Source organism: Haliotis cracherodii, unplaced genomic scaffold (genome assembly GCF_022045235.1).
Source record: "Haliotis cracherodii isolate W230 unplaced genomic scaffold, xgHalCrac1.p SCAF_10, whole genome shotgun sequence".
NCBI lineage: Eukaryota > Metazoa > Mollusca > Gastropoda > Lepetellida > Haliotidae > Haliotis > Haliotis cracherodii.
This window is the reverse complement of record NW_027266265.1, coordinates 42,137,390-42,158,788: the sequence shown is the minus strand read 5'-3', so window position 1 is coordinate 42,158,788 and position 21,399 is coordinate 42,137,390. Positions and strand designations below refer to the sequence as shown.

The window sequence follows — 21,399 nt, the reverse complement described above, 5'->3', positions numbered from 1 at the left end:
CAGGGCCGTGATAAGCATATCATGCAAAATTCCATTTCTACTTGTTTTTGTGGGAATATTGATTCCAACTGGCTAATATGGCTGATAGTTTGCACTAATTAATTCCAATATTGAATTAATTTCACATTCATTTAGATAAAACAACCCAGATAAATCAATCTTGTAAAAATGTAAAAAGTACTTTGAAAATATTAAAACTAAAAACTGAATAAGAAATCTTCTTGAAAATTAAATTACATTGAATTCTTACATGAAAATACAAACTTATACATTGTACTTGACAACCATTAAAGCAATATGTATATTCACCATACAAATACATAACACATGAGGTAACTTGTAAGTCGGTGAAATTTGACTTCAAGGTGATACAAACATGAAGAAAAAGCAGTGTTCCAAACACTGACACAAGCCTTAAGATTTGAATTCTTATTGCTTGTCCTTCAGGACTTCTTACTCCCAATAAACATCAGTTTGAATAAACTCTTCAATACTGTCTTCTGGCTATCACAAACATCTGAGAGTGTCAGGAGGGATCTCCCAGCAGAATGGCCAACCTCAGCATTGAGTATGAGTGAAGAGGAGGATGAACATACAAGCCACATCCATATGCAGTGTTCAAAATTCAGGGGTCCTTGGTCTTAGAGGATTGCTCTTATAGTATTTGAATCTAGGGTCGCCTTGATATTTAAGTTTTAGCAATGGACGATGACACGGACACCTTGACTTTCATGCTTGATTTCAAACAGTGATATGTCAGTGCTGTATGAATGAGGGGAGATTTTGCATTAAGATGTATGCTCAATTAGTGAACTAGAGTAAGAAAATTGCATATTTCAATCTTGTCATGCCAATTCATCATCCGAGACCAGTATTTGAAAATAAGCATGTAAGTCAAGGGTCCTTATGTAAAATTCTGATATACAATTCATGTACCCCCAGTACTAATTTCAAATCCTGCGATACTGAAAACACCTCATACTAATACAGTACTAAAGAGTTCAACATTAAAGGGAAACTCCGCTGGGGCATATTGGCAGTCCTAGCAAGTTTGATAAAATCATTAAAAACCCACTACCTTCGTGTTTGATTAAATTATATTTATATGTTGTTTAGCGCCGCACTCAGCAAATTTCCAGCTGTATGATGGCGGCTTGAAAATATTCAATATGGCCCAGACAATCCAGTGTTCCATATTGTGAGCTACGATTGACACCATGAGTGTACGATGACATACAATCAACCACGTCACCCAGTCTGACCACCCGATCCATTTTGGTCTCTTACGACAGGCACAAGTTGCTGGGGATCAGTTCTAACCCAGAATCCCCATGGGATTGATTAAATTCTGTGATTTAGAACTAATTACCCACATAACACAGCAATGTCTCAATCACATATTTAATACTCAATACAAGATCTATACTACTAAAAAAAGCTAAGGATCACCTGATTTTTTCATATCACTATAGCTAATCTATCATGCCATGACAGATTAATGGTAGTAATATGAAAGAATCTGGTAATCCTGAACAGTTTTGGAGTAGTGTAGATCTACACAGGAAATGGTTATCAGAGTGCAGGGGTTCACCCCCTTTAAGAAGGGTCGATGAGGGTTGCTGCTATACAGGGATGAGAGTGTTTTTTTCTAAAGGAATACTGAGTGAGTGAGTGAGTTGGGTTTAACGCCGCTTTTAACAGTATGTCAGCTTAATGTAGGAGGAAAGCCAGAAGTGATGCAGGTCTCAGACGTTTACCACTTTGGTGAAACCCACGAGCACGGGTATGGTGCTGACAAACCTAGAAACATAATCGTGGCGAACCGGGATTCGAACCCACAATCACAGGTTTCTGGCGTGCCCAAGGGATGCAACTCTGCACAGCGAATCGCGGCGCCTTAGCGACTGGGCCACCCGTGCCCCCTAAAGGAATACTGAAAAAAGTTATCAAGGGGTCTTGGTGACAATATGACTTATGCTTATGTTGTAATAGCATGTATAACAGTGACCCTTGATGAAGCGAAAATTCTCATCCCAGGCTATAGCATTTGAATGTATGGAGGTCATGAGAACAACCATTTGACTTTCATGCTTAATTTCAAACATTGAGGAGTCCCAACGTCAATCTTTTAAATACCTGAAACAATACATATTGTCGTATCTACTGAAACCATTTTGGCATTTGTTAACTCATAAACCAACAAGTGTTGTTTGTCTATCCATAGAAAAACAAACCTAGCCCTTAAAGGGGGAGTTGGCTGGGGTAAACCTGCAGTCCCAGCACTTTTCATTTACATCACTGATGACAACTCAAGTCCTTGTATGTACTAAAGTACTCACGGAAATGAAAAAAAACTTTTTTTTCGATCTCAGATTTTAAATAAATGCAGTTAATATACAAAATATATAAATATTCAAACAACTCAATTAGCACTATTTGGGCCTTGGCACAAATACAGCTTATCAAAGGTTTTTATGTCTTTTTACGCGTAAAAGTGTGTAAAAATTTGAACAAAACAGATTATTGTGAAACTGAGCATAACCAGGTGTTAGTCGATCAAGGTGAATGTCCATGACCTATGACACCTTGACGACAGGTGAAAACAGGTGCTTGAAACCCACGTGCATGTGATTTGTCAGTGGTTAGTGATTTGTGAGTGGCATTGTGGGATAGTGAATCATCGTCAAAATATCAGAACGTAAAAGTAACTTATTCCCTTCTCAAACAACAACTTACATGTCATTATTATTATGTACATAAACATAGCTGTTATTTTTATTGTTGTTTGGATAACTTTTTTCCAGGCTAATTTGCATAATGCCTATAGCCTGTTTCTGCCATGTCAATTTGGACTTAGTTTTATTTTTGAAAGTTGAAAGTACCTACAAATTACCTCCTGTAAAGTACATTTTGTATTGAGCACTGAGATAAAACTAGCAAATGCAGACTAGTACTTTTCCAGTTGTTTTGTTATTTCGTATTTACATCTACGTAATGCTTTGTGTCGATTATTGAATCCAGCAAAACAGGTTTTTTCATTTCCATGAGTACTTTACTCACACAGAGTGCCTGTATTATTGACACACAAGGGGCTCGTTACAATGGGCGGGAGGGGCAGTGGGGTAGCCTAGTGGTTTAAGTGTTTGCTCATCATGCCACATGTGTACAGTGTTCGAAGCCTGTTTCTGGTGTCCCCTGTCTTGATAAAGCTGGAATATTGCTAAAAGTGGCCTAAAACCACTCACCTACCACATCTAAACCTAGTCTCACCAAATATGTTAGTTCTAGTGTCAGTATATTTTTACATGTACCTGATAATCTATGAAATGTCCAAATAAATAAACAGTTGCTTTAAACAGGCGGGAATGCATGCCCATCCTTGTACACACCCCTCCCCTAACCCCACTAGATCAGTGTATGTAGAATTTTATCTACAATGTTACATGCATAGTTCCACATATTAGAGACCCAAAATTACGATTTTCAAAACTTACAATACCATTTTCTTGCAGGAACTTACAATTACATGTATTACAGTATAACAAAATGTCCAAGCTTATCATTTTTATTGTGTTTTTAAAAAAAAATATTATAAATTTTTTTCTTATATAAAACTTACAATTTCATGTATTTTGAGGTAAGCCATTCTGGAGAAGGCCTTATCACAGAAATGGCAGCCATAGGGAAAGGCCTTGTTGACACCGTTGGAGAACGGCAGGAGATCGGGAGTGAGGGAATCTGACACTGGCGACCGGGAGTCACTTCCTGTTGGCGGGCTCTTGCTGCACTCCAGGGAAGATGATGATGATGATGGGGTATCCGATCTGGCAGGATTAGACGTGTCATTCAGCATCCACGGGATGGCAATACATGTCCCATCTGAAATATGAAAGTGATGATCTGAGGAAGGGCCATTTTGAGTTCACATATAGTCATGCTCAGATGATGATTTGGTTTCGTTTGGAATCAGAATAAAAGGTTTCTGAATTCTTTGGGATTGATATTTATGTTCTGGTTTGATGCATGGTCAGCAAGATTCCACTCACTTCAGCTTGTAACATAGTTATATCTGGACCAGGCAAACCAGTGGTTGCAAGCATGAGCAACAACCCACGCCACTGACATGATGATACAGCCAGTTCAAAACAGGGAGTTGTTTATTCAAATATTGAGATATTTCCGACACAAACTTTCAGAAAATATGCAATGCATCCATACACAATGCATCAATTCACACCCTGTGTGAGTTGCATTTTCAGCTGTTTGCATAAAAATAATAATTAAGCCAACTGAGCTAATATCCACTTAATTCCTTGCCTGAAAACTGTTTTTTCTCTTTCCAAAACCAAATTTCTTCATAAAATTAAAAATAAAACTAAGAATACAAGAAAAATACAGATGTAGTCTTTATGAACAAAATAAAAATAAAACAAACTTGCAACAAATGGCTTAAATCAAGTCTTAAAAGTATCAATATCTTAACATTCCAGCTCTGTTTCCGACACAGCATTTGCATGCAGAGAGCCGGTTTATAAGTGAACTGCATAAATCTTCCACAAAAGATGGCGCAAAAAAATAATGCCTAATCTAAATCCGCCATGCAAAAAAATGAACCAATGCAGCAAACTATTTCTAAATCGGAAAAACCTTTTCTTCTTCTAAAATCTGCTTTCATACATGCTTCAATTATTTGCATAAAAGCGTCAAACATAATTTGTTATCGTTCTTGCTCATTTGAGGGTAACAGGACAAGGAGGCAGGAAAGGCCCTAATCAAAGAAGCAAGGTTGCACCAAGGGTCAGGCCAACTGAGTGGTCCCTCACAAACCCAGCACAACATATCAAATGAAATCAGTATATTGCCAATCCCCAAGATATTTTTCACTGTTTCCCATTAATATTTATTTGGCTTTATTTATCAAAGATGTCCTCCGGTAATAAAAGCTGATTCCCAGGATAGCTTAGCCATCTCTTACAAAATATGCTGGTATCCGTTGAGAGTTAAGTTTTCTGATTGACTAAGGTCTGCTTGTAGAGGAGTTAATTAGAGCCGTGCCCATAGGGGGCGCTGGTAAAGAACAGCACGCCATATTATGAAACTCTATCATCCCAAGGGAGATTATAAACCAGAGAGCTACATTTTCACGAGTTAATTCTAACGACAGTTTGCGTCGTCTCCCTAAAGTCTCTCATCTCTCGATGTCTTGCATATTATGACAAATGAAAACTATCTTAGGTTTCTTCTTGTTAAAAAATACAATGGACCCCCAGAGGGCTCATTATTCAGGCAAGACCTCTGAATAGTTTTGTATATCCATTACAGGGCTGTCAATATATTCAGGTGTCGCCCCCTGGGAGCCAAGCAACACAGTTACTGCAGGCATGCTGCATCTTGCGGAGGCTGACCGAAATGCGGGGGTTCTACACAAAGTACGCCAACTTGGAAAACTTTCTTCATGTTGATTGGAAAATTCTGACAAACCAGTTTGGGTTTGGAGTTGATGGTGGTCCAGTGATCAGCTTTTTGGTTGGTTGGGATAATTCTATCATCTACACTGATCACACTCAATAAAGAAGAAAATTATGCCTTTTTTATATTGCATTTCATCAACAGTGGTCATTTAGCAATGAACGATGGACAATTGTATTTTATTGCATCAATATAAATTCAATTGTTTTTATAAAGAAAAGGTATTACACATGTATCTTTCGTCCTTCAAGATCTGTGTCTTCGTCTCTGAAACTGACAACCGTAGGAGTGTCAATTCAGACATGGGAAAAAAGTGGACACTGTAATTCCCACATGCATTTAAAGTGCCATGCAATTGGGATTCAGTGTGTGCACATGTCAGCAGAAAAGGCATGTAGGATGCACACAGCGAAGGCGACCGGTTTAGAACCTCCATGTTGAGAGTTATGTGAGGTTGTGTGCAGACATTTTCTGTGATAATTGAACCTTCGGAGACTGGAGAGCTCCCTGGGGCCACCATTATAAGCAGGATGCATCGTAGTCCACGCCCCTGGATACCAAACTGGGGACCTGATGTAATTATTGCCACAGCCACATAGCACTTACCACCTGCCAAGACCCAAATGAGTGATCTCCCTTGGGTGTCTGCTGCTGACTATGTAATCATTCTCTACCAGGTGGAGCCCCCATCGGGATCAGCCAATGGCAAGCTAGACCTCAGTAGGGCCCCTTACCATTGAGGCAACTCCCCAGTCTAATCTATCACCATAATACAGTCCATTTCATGGCTCTTTTCAGAGGCATTTTATCTGCCTATGGAGACCAGGAGGTTTCAAACTGGAGAAAAGTAAACCCCAGCTGCTAAAATTATTTCCGGATCTGCACGAGCTTTATTTCAGGGAGGAGGGAGCCTCCAGTAAACTGAGCGAGACAGTACCCCCTTGGGGACAGCCATGACACTAGTCAATAAACTTGTAGTTTTTACCCGAAATGGGATCAAACGAAACCCAATGGCATAACATAAAGTACTTTGTCTCTTCATGGTGAAACCGAACGAACAGCTTTCTTCAGGCAGCCGATTAAGCATACTGGCCATAACATCTGTTTCAGAATTACCAACACATAATTTTGAAATTGTAGAATTTGTATTCTTAAATCATTCCTATAAAAAGATGTAGGATTTGTATAACACGTTTGTTGACAATTTTGAAATTTTGCAAAAATAAACACCTCAAACTGCTGTGTTTGTTTATTTGTTGTTTAAAGCCACACTCAGCCATATTCCAGCTATATGATGGCGGTCTGTAAATAAGCGATGTCTTGACCAGACAATCAAGTGATTGATATCATGAGCATCGATCCACGCAATTGGGATACGATGTCATGCATCAAACAAGTCAGCGAGCCTGACAACCAAATCCCATTAGTCTCCTCTTACGACAAGTATAGTCGCCTTTCACAGCTAGCACGGATGCTGAAGACCTATTCCACTCTGGATCTTCACGGGTCTCAAACTGTTGTGGATCGCTCTATGATGTTGTTTCTATTCATGATTGATGATCATGTATCTGTTTCATGTATCTTGTTTACAAGCAAGGGATCACACATTTGAAAGACCGAAGCACAAAAAGTGTTACCTAAATACAGAAAACACATGTAGCACCCTTGTCTGCAGCTATGTAATGCCTTGCTCATGTATGTTCATCACATGTTGGTATGTCAATCTCTTTCCCGTGCACCAGAGATGTTGCACTGTTGCCTATAGGAAGAATCCCATCCTCAAATCTCTGTGGATTTGATGCAACAATGAGGCAAGCCACTTTGCATCAATATTACTCTCTGGCAAAGATCTTCAAGCCATCTTTGTCTTCCACTGAAGATCTGTGTCTTACTGTCTTTGTAACTTATGTATAAGTCTGAGACATCATATACAATTAGAAAGAAGAGTTATCTCCCTTTACTATATGGAACACAAGCTCCTTCCCAGCGCGTGACACCTTCGTTACACTCTCGGTTACATCGCTGCCACCAGTGTGGGCGCGGCCATTACAAGAATCTTGAAATTTGCCCTCTTACCCCAATTCTAGTAACGTTTATACTTTTGTTTATGTCTTTGGGAATGCCATGATATTTCATTTTGAAAAGGTTTACGACTGACAATGTTTTCCAGATGAATTTACTTTGTTGTTTTAATAATCAGATTGGTTCGAGATTGCAGACTAACAGAAAATCAACAAACTTCTCCCTTACATTCTTACTATATGAATAACACGATAGTTTTAATGAAACAGAAATTCAAATTGACAAACGAAGAAAGTAATTTAGCAGCGATAAGTGAATTCGGTGTCACGACAGTCGTCACTTGTTTGTAAACATAACGTCATTCAGTTGCGAGTTCAGCTCCAAGCATGGTTGTGGCCACCTATTCACAGTGGGGGGTTTTGACTGGTGGCAGCGATAGTATACAGAGCTCCGCGAACGGGCTATCGCTGTGAGGAGCTTGTATGGAACAAATGGTTCATTTCCTTGACTGTAAAGAAAACATGTATGGTGAAAAATATTGAAATAAGTTAAATGCAAATCTCCCCATGGTACTACTTACATTCAGCCTTGCAGCCACACCAAAAATAAGTCTAATGCTGAAGACAGACACAAAAGCATCGGAATCTACAGCATATCGACCATTTTCCGGTGCCATGCTTATCAAGGTGGGAGATACACACATCATGCTTCTGGTGCCATTGTTACCATCATTTTCCTGGTGTCACTGTTACCATCCATCATGTATCTGGTGCCATTGTTACCATCCATCATGTTTCTTGTGCCATTGTTACCATCAATCATGTTTCTTGTGCCATTGTTACCATCATTTTGCTGGTGTCACTGTTACTATCCATCATGTATCTGGTGCCATTGTTACCATCAATCATGTTTCTTGTGCCATTGTTACCATCATTTTGCTGGTGTCACTGTTACTATCCATCATGTTTCTGGTGCCATTGTTACCATCAATCATGTTTCTTGTGCCATTGTTACCATCAATCATGTTTCTTGTGCCATTGTTACCATCATTTTGCTGGTGTCACTGTTACTATCCATCATGTTTCTGGTGCCATTGTTACCATCAATCATGTTTCTTGTGCCATTGTTACCATCAATCATGTTTCTTGTGCCATTGTTACCATCATGTTGCTGGTGCCACTGTTACCATCAATCATGTTGCTGCTGCCATTGTTACCATCAACGTGGGAGACACGCCTGACATGTTGCTGCTGCCATTGCTACCATCAACGTGGTAGACAAGACTGACATGTTTCTGGTGCCATCGTTACCATCAACGTGGGAGACACGCCCGACATGATGCTGCTGCCACTGTTACCATCAATCATGTTGCTGCTGCTATTATTACCATCAACGTGGGAGACACGCCCGACATGTTGCTGCTGCCATTGTTACCATCAACGTGGGAGACACGCCTGACATGTTTCTGGTGCCATCGTTACCATCAACGTGGTAGACAAGACTGACATGTTTCTGGTGCCATCGTTACCATCAACGTGGGAGTCACGCCCGACATGTTGCTGCTGCCACTGTTACCATCAATCATGTTGCTGCTGCTATTATTACCATCAACGTGGGAGACACGCCCGACATGTTGCTGCTGCCATTGTTACCATCAACGTGGGAGACACGCCTGACATGTTTCTGGTGCCATCGTTATCATCAACGTGGGAGACAAGCCCGACATGTTTCTGGTGCCATCGTTACCATCAACGTGGGAGACACGCCCGACATGTTGCTGCTGCCACTGTTACCATCAATCATGTTGCTGCTGCTATTGTTACCATCAACGTGGGAGACACGCCCGACATGTTGCTGCTGCCATTGTTACCATCAACGTGGGAGACACGCCTGACATGTTTCTGGTGCCATCGTTACCATCCATCATGTTGCTGGTGCCATTGTTACCATCAACGTGGGAGACACACCCATCATGTTGCTGGTGCCACTGTTACCATCAATCATGTTGCTGCTGCCATTGTTACCATCCATCATGTTGCTGGTGCCATTGTTAACATCAATATGGGAGACACGCCTGACATGTTTCTGGTGCCATTGTTACCATCAACATGGGAGACACAACCATCATGTTGCTGGTGACATTGTAACCATCAACGTGGGAGACACGCCCGACATGTTGCTGCTGCCATTGTAACTATCAACGTGGGAGACACACCCATCATGTTGCTGCTGCCATTGTTACCATCAAGGTGGGAGACACTAAAATCTTGTTTCTGGTGCCATTGTTACCATCAAGGTAGGAGACACACAAATCATGTTGCTGGTGCCATTGTTACCATCCATCATGTTGCTGATGCCATTGTTACCATCAAGGTGGGAGACACTAAAATCTTGTTTCTGGTGCCATTGTTACCATCAAGGTAGGAGACACACAAATCATGTTGCTGGTGCCATTGTTACCATCCATCATGTTGCTGATGCCATTGTTAGCATCAAGGTGGGAGACACTAAAATCTTGTTTCTGGTGCCATTGTTACCATCAAGGTAGGAGACACACAAATCATGTTGCTGGTGTCATTGTTACCATCAAGGTAGGAGACACACAAATCATGTTGCTGGTGCCATTGTTACCATCCATCATATTGCTGCTGCCATTATTACCATCAATCATGTTTCTGGTGCCATTGTTACCATCAACGTGGGAGACACACCCATCATGTTGCTGGTGCCACTGTTACCATCAATCATGTTGCTGCTGCCATTGTTACCATCAATCATATTGCTGATGTCATTGTACCATCAACGTGGGAGACACGCCCATCAAGTTGCTGGTGACATTGTTACCATCAATGTGGGAGACACACCCATCATGTTGCTGGTGGTATTGTTACCACCTATTAAACAGTGATGCTTCCAATCAGTTTCCACTAAACTCTGGAGATTGAGACTACACTTGTTTACTGCATGATCCTGGCCATCAGAGCATGATGACCATAGGTCAGCTCTTACAACAGGTGGAGTACTGGGTACTGACATACACTACTGCTGATAAATGAACCCAATGCTACGAAGTCTTAACATTACCTAATGGCACCTTGTAAGGCTCACTCATGCAAAGTTTCAGTTTTACATACAACCCCGCAGTTTCAGTTTTATATACAACCCTGCAGTTTCAATTAAATGAAAGATGTTTAACAGACAGGCAGTCCTACATGTCATTACTTCAGGATCCTTGTACCCCTTGTTAGGCACGGGTGGCCCAATTGTTTGAGGCATTTTTTGTGCAGAGTTGCATGCCAGAAACCTGTGATTGTGGGTTTGAGTTCCGGTTCTCCCCGATTATGTTTCTAGGTTTGTCAGCTCCACACACTTGCTTGTGGGTTTCACCAAAGTAGTAACATTTGAGACCCGCATTAAGCTGACATGACGTGATATAACTGGAAAACTGTTCAAAGCGGTGTTAAACCCAACTCACTCACTCACTCACTCTACCCAAAGTCTTGAGTCATCTGATACTACATGATTACACATACTTGCCATCACAGCCCTGTAGCCACCAGGGATGCAACAAAACCTGAAATATTTACTGTCCAGAATAGTGATTACATGCAAGGACATCCGATAAAACCATGAAACTCTACAAGCCCAAGGGATTCCTTTAACATGAGACAAACTCCTCATAAAAATTACATTATAAGTTTTCAGAGGAGAGAAAAAAATTAAAATTACTGTCTGGGCAAAATATGACCATCTGGGAATTCCGGAAAATATATATTTTGCTTCAAATCGAATTATTCCATAACATGTCACATCAGTTATTGGCTAAGCACATATATTGGTTATGTTGATAAGGAAATGAATCAACTCATTTTGAAAACAATAGTCAGTTAAGATGAAGATGCAAATTGCAGTTATGTCTTCCACATTCTGTTGCTGATGCCGATATCTGTAATACCAACACTGAACATCCCTAAAGAACACGCCATTCATTATCATTCCCTCTCCACAACTACATCTGAGATGAAACAAACAACTGATAATAGCATAATAGCAGTAATTTAATTTTGGTTTTTAAGTAATACTCATTAGGTGACAACAGGATGAATTAATCCAACGGGGGCCACAAAATACAAACAATGGCCACAAGTTGTGTGTACAAACATGGTAATGGTTCCCCGAACACACCTCCTCTCCATGTGAACAATGGCCAACACTGATGCACATCACAAAATCTGTTAATCAGCCTCAAGTCCCAGCGCTGCCTTCCAAAAACAGAACTTAAACCGAGAGCCATTCTTGTTTGACAAAAGTTGAAATAAGTCCATGGGGGATGGTCCTAACTTATTAATAGGTACTTTAATTATTGATCGACTGCAGTGAGGAGGCTTTAAAATGAGGCATTTATCATTTCATTTGAAGATCAATAAATTATCTTGATTGGCATCGAGGGAATCAAAGATAACAAATTCCCAGTTTCTTTCAATGGCATTTACTTTTTCCAATGGCTTGAGACTAGTTACCCTGGGACGTTAGCATAATTGCATGTGACACAGCCGACTGCTTCAAAAATGTATGGGGCTACCTTGGGATCGGAGTTCCAGGTTACACACTGAATGCTGGTGCTGTGACTTGGACTTGGTGGGGCATTATAGAATGTAACAGACATCGTATGGGAATGATATGCACTAACATCATGTAACACATAATCAGGCCTATAATCTGTGCCTCATTTCAAGCTGGAGGCAGAAACCATTAATCTTTTGTCTTCATGAAACAGAATAGATGCTGTAGGTAGTTTGTGATTTTTTCTTTAAAACGAAAGCTAGGCCCTTTCCACAAAGCCACCTGTAACTATTGTATTAGTCTGTCTTACAGACCCTGATACAAATATATATCAAATACAGCCCATGCAAGTCTATAATGATTGGCAAGTCTAGATTACTGCAGTATCAGAAAATGAAGAGAGTCACTGGGCTCCCTTTTATTATATTTTTATTAAGATAACTGAACAACTGTTTTTCTGTACGATATCTTCATTTCAGAGACTAGATGTTAGTCTATTACTGTATGGCTGTAAGAAATGTTATCGTATTGGAGTTACACAGGTCTTAGCGTTTTGTTAAAATTTGTCCAGGATTAACCAAATCAGTAGCACACATACACGAGGGCCCTAAAACATCTTAGAGCTATGACTTGTGTACGTCTGTGCTAATGTATGGGAGTTATGATGGTCCTAAAGTTAAGTCTCTGTTGTGTTAATTGTTTGAGGAATAAATAGCCAAATCAGTAGGACGATTGCTAGGACAGGAACGATGCACCAACTGTGAGATTCGATACAAATCGAGATACTTTGTTCATGATACGATACATATGATGATACTAGCATGAGCTCTTTTCTGTGAGCGCATAAGCGTCCTTTTTCATAGACACGATGGCCAAATATCTTGCACAGTGACAATTTACAGTGTCAAGTATGGTGCAATGGATGAAAATGTTTATGTTTTCACTACCGATTTTCACTACTAAGTGTTTGGTGCAACAGTTATTACAGCAAATACTTTCACTTTGTGTGCGACTGTGATTGATACTCGTATTGAGAAGTAAAAAATCGCGATCCACCGATGCATCTGTGAATCGTCCCACTACTACTAATTACCACAAAGTAATCAATGGAATGTTGCTACACATTACAAGTTAAAGGAAATATGTAAATGCTCACATGTTTATATATTTCCTGAAATTGGTGCACACTGAAACAGAGAAATAATGCTGCTTTGTTATAGATTAATATTAATTTGTTAAAATATTTTGAAACGTTTTGACACAATTTATGGATAACAACTTCTTTAATATACCCTGTACTATTATAGTAACATTTTGGCATAGATCCTTGAACAATCGACTAGCAAGACTAAAGTAAATTGTGTCTAACAATTTACCAACCAACCTACCAAGATGGCATGATGGTTACATACTAATACCAATTAAAGGCGTTATTAGAAATAAACAATGGAATCTAGGGCTAATTTATATATATTTCTCAAGACAACAAATTGTTTGGTACATATTTTCCCTTGGCATTTGTCAATATCTTATCATCTGCTTCAATATCAGTGATTAGGTATCATTGATTTCACGTCTTAACGAGCCTTAGCCGAGTTTGCGAAGTAGGTAATTAGGTGAGCCGAAATGAGGGTTTAACGTGGCATTCAAGATTATTGCATGTGTGTGTGTGTGCATGCATGCGCGCTTGTACACCAGGCTAATGACAGTTTTATAGAGATACCATGCTGCAGATAAATATGGACTGAGACACAGTATATTGACCGCGAGCTGACCAGTCCTTGTTTTCTTTCCTCTATGCCAAGTGCCAGGCAGGGTAACAACAAGTACCATATTCTAACATCTGTTGGTATGGCTCACCTGCGGATGGAACCCATCTGCTTTCGACTCTCAAGGCAGACACTCTTTCCACTAGACCACTGAGGCAGTCCAAGTAAATAATTATGTAGTTATGAATCTATTTCTGTTCATATCACTATCAAACAAAATATGCATGAAAGAAAGACGGTGTCAAATCCAACATACAAATAATTATTAAATTAATGAAAGTATTTGAGATATAGGTTTGGTATGTAGGAAAGCCTATTTCCATTGTTTTCAATTAGTAAGTAAGAGATCTGACTATCATAAAATACTATGTTCTAATTACATGTACTTACAGACATGATAAAACTGTAAATCCATTGCACAGTTGAAAGATGGCTACTTAACTGGTGGTGTTTGCAAGTACCTGCAAAAACACAACCAGCACCTTCACTGCCATTTACCCAAATATTCAGAAATCATAAAATACCACATTGTACTTCCAGTCCAAAAAACATCACCTACAGACCTTGGCCCTGTTGCACAAAGCTATCTTAGTGCTAAAATGATTACCTTACCTTAACATTGGCTTACGACAGTCGTAGTGCCAAGATCGCTTTGTGCAAGGGAGCCCTTGACCTTTATCAAGAAAACTTTAAAGATCCAACAATCACGAAGTCTCCGATTGTACAAGTAAAATGGCAACAGTGACTGGCAATGAATCATGCAAGCATATTGATCACGACCTCAAAGATGACCTTGACTTTTGATAGACATGGCACCAACAGTACTTGAAAAGATACTTGGAAATATAAAGTTTCAAGGCTGTAGAGGTAACAATGCCCTAGTGCATTATGTTGAAACCATTCATACAATCTTCTCACCATGCCACTGAAGATACTTCTATTTTCATTCAGAATTACCCCATTACGATCCCCTTCATTCAAACCAAGGACCAAATGCATCAGTGTGACATGCATTATACCTCCTCTGATGACAACCACGAAGCTTATCATGATTCAACTTTCAATCCCACCTGTTGCATACCCCAATAATTCACACCGTCTCCGAGCATCAGTACACATCAGCTCGTATTAAATTGGCAAGATCTGAAACAGCAAGGTGAGTGCTTGACAGCAGGGAAGCTCAAATACGACCCCCGTTATAGCCACAATGTGACGTATGCCTAGACAAACATATGACAGAAATTATTATTGGTCCCATGAGATTCAAACCCAGACAAGTGATGAGACAGGGTTGTCCCTAAATACCCGCAGTCTGCTGGTTCATGGTTAAACCAGTTGCAGTGTCAGGGGGTCAACACCTGCATACTATTACCATACAAACTTCAATAGCCAGCCACTTGTAATGTTCAAATGCCCATTTCCAGCTCTCTTGGACGATTCTCAAAACACAGACCTTGGGTAATTGCCAATAAGTCCCTAATGTGACTATAATGGCTGATTGTTTAGATACACCTGATGAGAATTCTATGGCCAAATTGCTCCATGACTGATAAATATGAATTCCCACAATGTGCTTATTTCAGACTGTTGCTTCTTGTGTTCTTGAAGATAATGGAGGTGAACGTCTTGCCCTCTATCTAGCTAACTGTTCCATACAATAAATAGCTCCTGTTGCTTGTTTGCTATAATTAATCTCCAGTGAAACCCTGAACATATCATATATGGAGCATATTTCCTGAGCATACTGACTTCAAAACAAGTGTCATAATTATTGTACTTCCTAAATGTTTCGTTTGTTTGTTCGTTGTTTAACGCCCCACTCAGCATTATTCCAGCTATATGACGGCGGTCTGTGAATAAACAAGTCTGGACCAGACAATCCAGTGATTGATATCATGAGCATCGATCCACACAACTGGGATACGATGACATGCATCAACCAAGTCAGCGAGCCTGACCACCCCATCACATTAGTCGCCTCTTACGACAAGCATAGTCGCAGTAGATGTGGGTAAGTGGGTGAGTGAGTGTGAGAGTGAATGAGTGAGTGAGCATGTTAGTGAGTGAGTGAGTGAGTGAGTGAGTGAGTGATAAGGAGGGTATGTTGGTGAGCAAGTGATTCGGTGGTACAGTGCACAGGTCACACATCAGATACAGTTAAGCAACGTTGGTCACGGCGAGTCCTTGGAGTGAGTGAGTGAGTGAGTATGGTTTTACGCCGCTTTTAGCAATATTCCAGCAATATCACGGCGGGGGACACAAGAAATGGGCTTCACACATTGTACCCATGTCGGGATTCGAACCCGGGTCTTCTGCATGACGAGCGAACGCTTTAACCCCTAGGCTACCCGACTGCCCGGCAAGTCCTTGGATTGGTGACTGCGTTCAGCGGCTTGACTCTTAAGAGTTTCCAGGGCTTTGGTCCTGCCCCACACTGAATCACATGTAGCACATGTGGTGTTACTTCAGGCAAGTGACTTTGTTCATAATATGCCTCTGTTCACCCAGCAATGGGTACCCGGTAGGACGATATAATAACCTTCTAGCGCCTCGTAGGCAGCTTAGGTTGTATACTCCCAAGGGAGCATGTTTCAGCACTAGTCCATACAGTATTGATGGAGGGGGAGACACCAACAATAGGCTCTTCACATCTGCCCATGAAGAGAATCAAACCTGTGTTTCTGGTGTGATCACTGAACGCTTGAACCGCTGGGCTAACTTCTGCTGTTAAATGTATTTGATGCTACAGCAGAGTGATTGAGTGAGTTGGGTTTAATGCTGCTTTTAACAGTATTGCAGTTTATATCACGGCATGTCAGCTTAATGTGGGAGGAAAGCCCCAAGTGATGCAGGTTTCAGACGTTTACCACTTCGGTGAAACCAACAAGCACGGGTATGGTGCTGACAAACCTAGAAACATAATCGGGCGAACCAGGATTCGAACCCACAATCATAAGTTTCTGGTGTGCCCAAGGGATGCAACTCTGCATAGCGAATCGCGGCACCTTTTACCACTAGGCCACCCGTGCCCCTGATGCCACAGCAGACATACAGTGCACTACCTAGAATTTACTTGGAAGTCACACATCCAAGCATCATACGATCACAGCCACCATTTTAGCCATCTGATTAGCAATAAAGAATTCTTAATATATTTATTTGACAAATGCCCCCCAAAATACATTAAGTTCTTGCCATACACAATTTCTTTACATATTCACAAAGTTTCAAGTTTGGAATCCTGCTTGATATTTGATTTGATAACCTCACTGAACCTTTCATTTCATCCTCTATCTTTCCAAATCAATATATGGAAAAAATTGTAAAGCCAAAAAAAAAAATCATTATCATAAATAAGGTACCAACTTATTATATATAAAGTAAACTACAGTTATAACAAACTCAAAAGGACAATTAATTTTATTATGTAATAACAGTAGTTCGTTATAAACATTTATACAGCAAATGCCCTGGACAAAAAAATGAGTTTGTTATATCGGTCAGTTCGTTATAAGCGTGTTCGTTATAAACATTTATACAGCAAATGCCCTGGACTAATAAATAAGTTTGTTATATCGGTCAGTTCGTTATTAGCGTGTTCGTTATAAACATAGTTTACTGTATAACTGTTTGGAACTGGAGAACCTTTATCAACTTACACAAAGCAGCCCAAAGCAAAAGTTTGAAAGCATTGGTGGTTATTTTTCAATATTTCCTCATGTGAGTCAACAGTTTCATTATACTTTTGGATCATACTCTGTTTAAAATCTCTCCCATGGTGCATCAGAAGTAGTGGCGCCAAGGAAACCACAGGGGTTTGAAACCCTTGGGATGTGCTTTCAGCCAACAGCAATATCAGCTATAGAGCACCAGTGATAATGGGTTAGAAGTGGCAGCCTCCCATGGACAAGAGACCTGACCCCTCACAGACAGAGGGCCATTTGCTCACATCAGGGAGCGATCACGTAGACTCTGACCCATGAAATATTTGCTACCTGCAGTCTGCCCGAAACAGGAACAATGGTCTCATGCTGGTAATTGCTATGTGATTGACATGGTACCCAGTGCACATGAAAACATTCTCTTAAATATGAGTTTAATAGGCTATGGTCTGGGTGCTTTACTAAAGCTTATATTTTCAATGCATTACAACTGACAATAGTTTCACGTTGTAGAATTTATCTTTTTTGTTCAGTGTGATTTGCTTTTTAACAAATACAACATATACAAAAGTAAACATATTATTGCTGATATTAGTTGCATATTAGTGCATGTCAAAGTTGTTGTAATATGTGCCTTGGCTGTTTAGAAAATTGCCAAGGGGTGGGAACTTATCAAAATTTGTTTTTTCAAGTTTGAGCGGTAGAGAACAAACTTTGTTCAGTTGTTGGTCAAACTCTAACATCTGCAATAACTGTCACTTGACAACTAATTATCGAACAATAGTTATCATTGTTAATAATTCTAAGAATACTACCTCTATTACATCTTGGCCATAAATCCTGTATTTTGGCTAACTAAATTTTCAGATTTTCAACAGACGTCCTCTTCACTGTCAATTACACACAATTAGTTGTTCCCGAATAGCACTATAGTAAGAATGATACCCCTTCTGCATTGTTGTTGTCTGTAAAAAATGTATGTGTGTTCATTTTTTAATGACACACTCAGGAACATTCTAGCTATGTGATGGAATCCTGTAAATAAACAAGTTTGGACCAGACAATCCAGTGAAAACAATCCTTGCCATGAACAAAGTCACCAAGCCCCACCACCTGATCAATTAAGTCGCCTCTTACTACTAGCACAGGCTGCTGGGGACCAATTCTAACCCGGAATCCCCACAAGGTTGTAACATACACAAGAATATATTGACTGTCATATGAATTTTATGTCTTATATGGGATGCTTATAAAGATTACTTTCAGACTGGTCTAGAGAGTGAGTGAGTATGGTTTTATGCCGCTTTTAGCAATATTCCAGCAATATCACGGCGGGGGACACCAGAAATGGGCTTCAAACATTGTACCCATGTCGGGATTCAAACCCGGGTCTTCGGCATGACGAGCGAACGCTTTAACAACTAGGCTACCCGACCGCCCCCTTTAGTTACAGACTGGTCAAGAAGATGGTCGAGATGGTGCTCATAGAAACAGAGCACCTAATATGGGAAATATGGTACATAAAATCATTCTACAGATATAAACAAGATGATGAATATCTTAATGAAGTTTGTCAAGTTTTTGTAATGGAGTTCGTCCAAAATGAGAACAAAAAAAGTAATTTGATATTTTGAAAATAATTGTTGATCTTGTGCTGATGACAGCTTAATGACCATCTCAGTATATTCCTCTAAGTATCCCAATACCTCATCAGTGTTGTAAATCTAGACAACAATATCTAAAATACTAATTCACCCTTTTGCTTAATTTCATGAAAATAAGTTAAATTCTACATTACATGAAATTATTGATGCTGTGCGTGTGCTGTGCCACAAACCAGTTAATACCTCGTGTTTGGGTGAAAATAGATATATTTAATTATCCAATTCTCTTGTGATTTAAAGGTACGGAACATAATTACCCACACTACAATTATAATCTCATTTTTGACACTATTTAGGTTTTTTGTCAATAATATATGATAGTTGACATTTGGCAAGATATAGGGTTTCTGGCTTGACAGAGGCAAAATGTTTTAACTAAATTAACACTTGAAAACTTCATCAGACAACACTAACTTTGTCAGGGTGCCAAAAGATCCCCATCCATAATATCAGAGGTAAGCCATGTGGCTTATTCTATAGTTGTTCAACCACACCTTGTAGAAATCCCTTGGTTAGGAGAGGCGGTCCGGTAGCCTAGTGGTTAAAGCGTTCGCCCGTCACGCCGAAGACCCAGGTTTGATTCCTGACATGGGTACAATGTGGGAAGCTCAATTCTGGTGTATCCCACCGTGATATTGCTGGTATATTGCTAAAAGCGGCGTAAAATCAAACTCACTCACTCACCGTTGGTTAGGGTGGGTTAGTGAGTGAGTGAGTGAGTGAGTGAGTGAGTGAGAGGGAGTGTTTATATATTGATTTTCCACTGTTCATACTACAGTTTCTAATTTTCATTAATGAATCATTTGAAAAAAAATGAGTGAGGGAGAGAGTGAGTGAGTGAAAGTTGATACATTGATCTTCCAGATTTGATCAAGGAATTGTTTGAAATAAGGTCATTTGTGCAACCAAACAAATGGAATAATTATTATTCTCGACATCTATTCTTACATCAGCCTATTTTTCAGCTGAATAATCTTTCAATGTTGCAAGTCTTGCCCACTAATTGTGAAAAATCAATTTAATGTATTGCAGAGAATCAGGACAAACTCATTAGCCTGGACTGAGGTTGATATTGACAAATGAAATATTGATATATTGATACAGTGTACCTGATGACATTGTTCCCAAACACAAGATGAGTACATACATGGAAACAGCAAGTAGTGAGTGAGTATGGTTTTACGCCGCTTTTATCAATATTCCATCAATATCATGGCGGGGGACACCAGAAATGGGCTTCACACATTGTACCCATGACAGGAATCAAACTCGGGTCTTCAGCGTGACGAGCAAACGCTTTAACAACTAGGCTTCTCGACCACCCCATACATGGAAACATGTTGTCACCTTGAAAATTTCGGCTAAATGTAAAAAAATTGGTATTTTGTCAACAATGTTACTCAATTACAAGTGATAGTAATGACCAATAACCAATGACATAGCTAAGAAAGAATGCCTACAGGGATGATATCATCGAAATATCATTAAACTGCTCAATGGTCAGAATCATGAGCAATACCCATGCCATCAGGCTTTGATGACACAATCCACCAAGTCACATATTACAAATATTTTCTTCTTATTCTATTCACCCCTAATGGGTGAGTGAGTGAATTGGGTTTAAAGCCACATTGATAAGTACTCCAGTCATATCATAGCGTGTCAGCTTAATGTGGGAGGAAAGCCTGAAGTGATGCAGGTCTTAGACATTTACCACTTGGGTGAAACCAACAAGCAGGGATAGAGTCCTGACAAAACCTCTCATGGAGAGATGTGAGTGTCACTGTACAAAATAATCTGAGCCTTACAACTGTTGTAAGTCTATGTTAAGGTATGGGAGTTATGATCACACATGTTTGTTGTTTAACGCTGCACTCAGCAGTATTCGAGCTATATGACGGCGGTCTGTAAATAATCAAGTCTGGACCAGACAATCCAGTGACTGACATCGTGAGCATCGATCCACGCAATTGGGATACGATGACATGCATCAACCAAGTCAGTGAGCCTGACCACCCGACCCCGTTAGTCGCCTCTTACGACAAGGAAAGACTTGTGTTCAAACTGTCTGTATGACAAGTCACTTGACTTCTCAGACACAGAATCTCATAAAGTAAATAACTGCTTGCCAGCAATAATAGTTTGAAAGATAATGTTTCCACGGTAACAAGGCCCAACCTTCAAACTGCTGCTGTATTTTTGCATAAGAAAATAGAAATTTACTGAAAATCAAATCACCCAAACCGAAGA

General features: G+C 39.9%; 1 protein-coding gene across 3 annotated transcripts in view; it reads right to left on the bottom strand.

The window, feature by feature from the left end:
- LOC139454393 (zinc finger protein 423-like) overlaps positions 1-21,399 on the bottom strand; it is a 73,510-nt gene that overhangs the window by 23,783 nt on the left and 28,328 nt on the right. For all 3 annotated transcript variants that reach the window (XM_071236064.1, XM_071236065.1, XM_071236066.1), the window contains exon 4: positions 3,620-3,879. In XM_071236064.1, the coding sequence (XP_071092165.1) occupies positions 3,620-3,879 (260 nt within the window). The remainder of the gene's footprint in view (positions 1-3,619; positions 3,880-21,399) is intronic.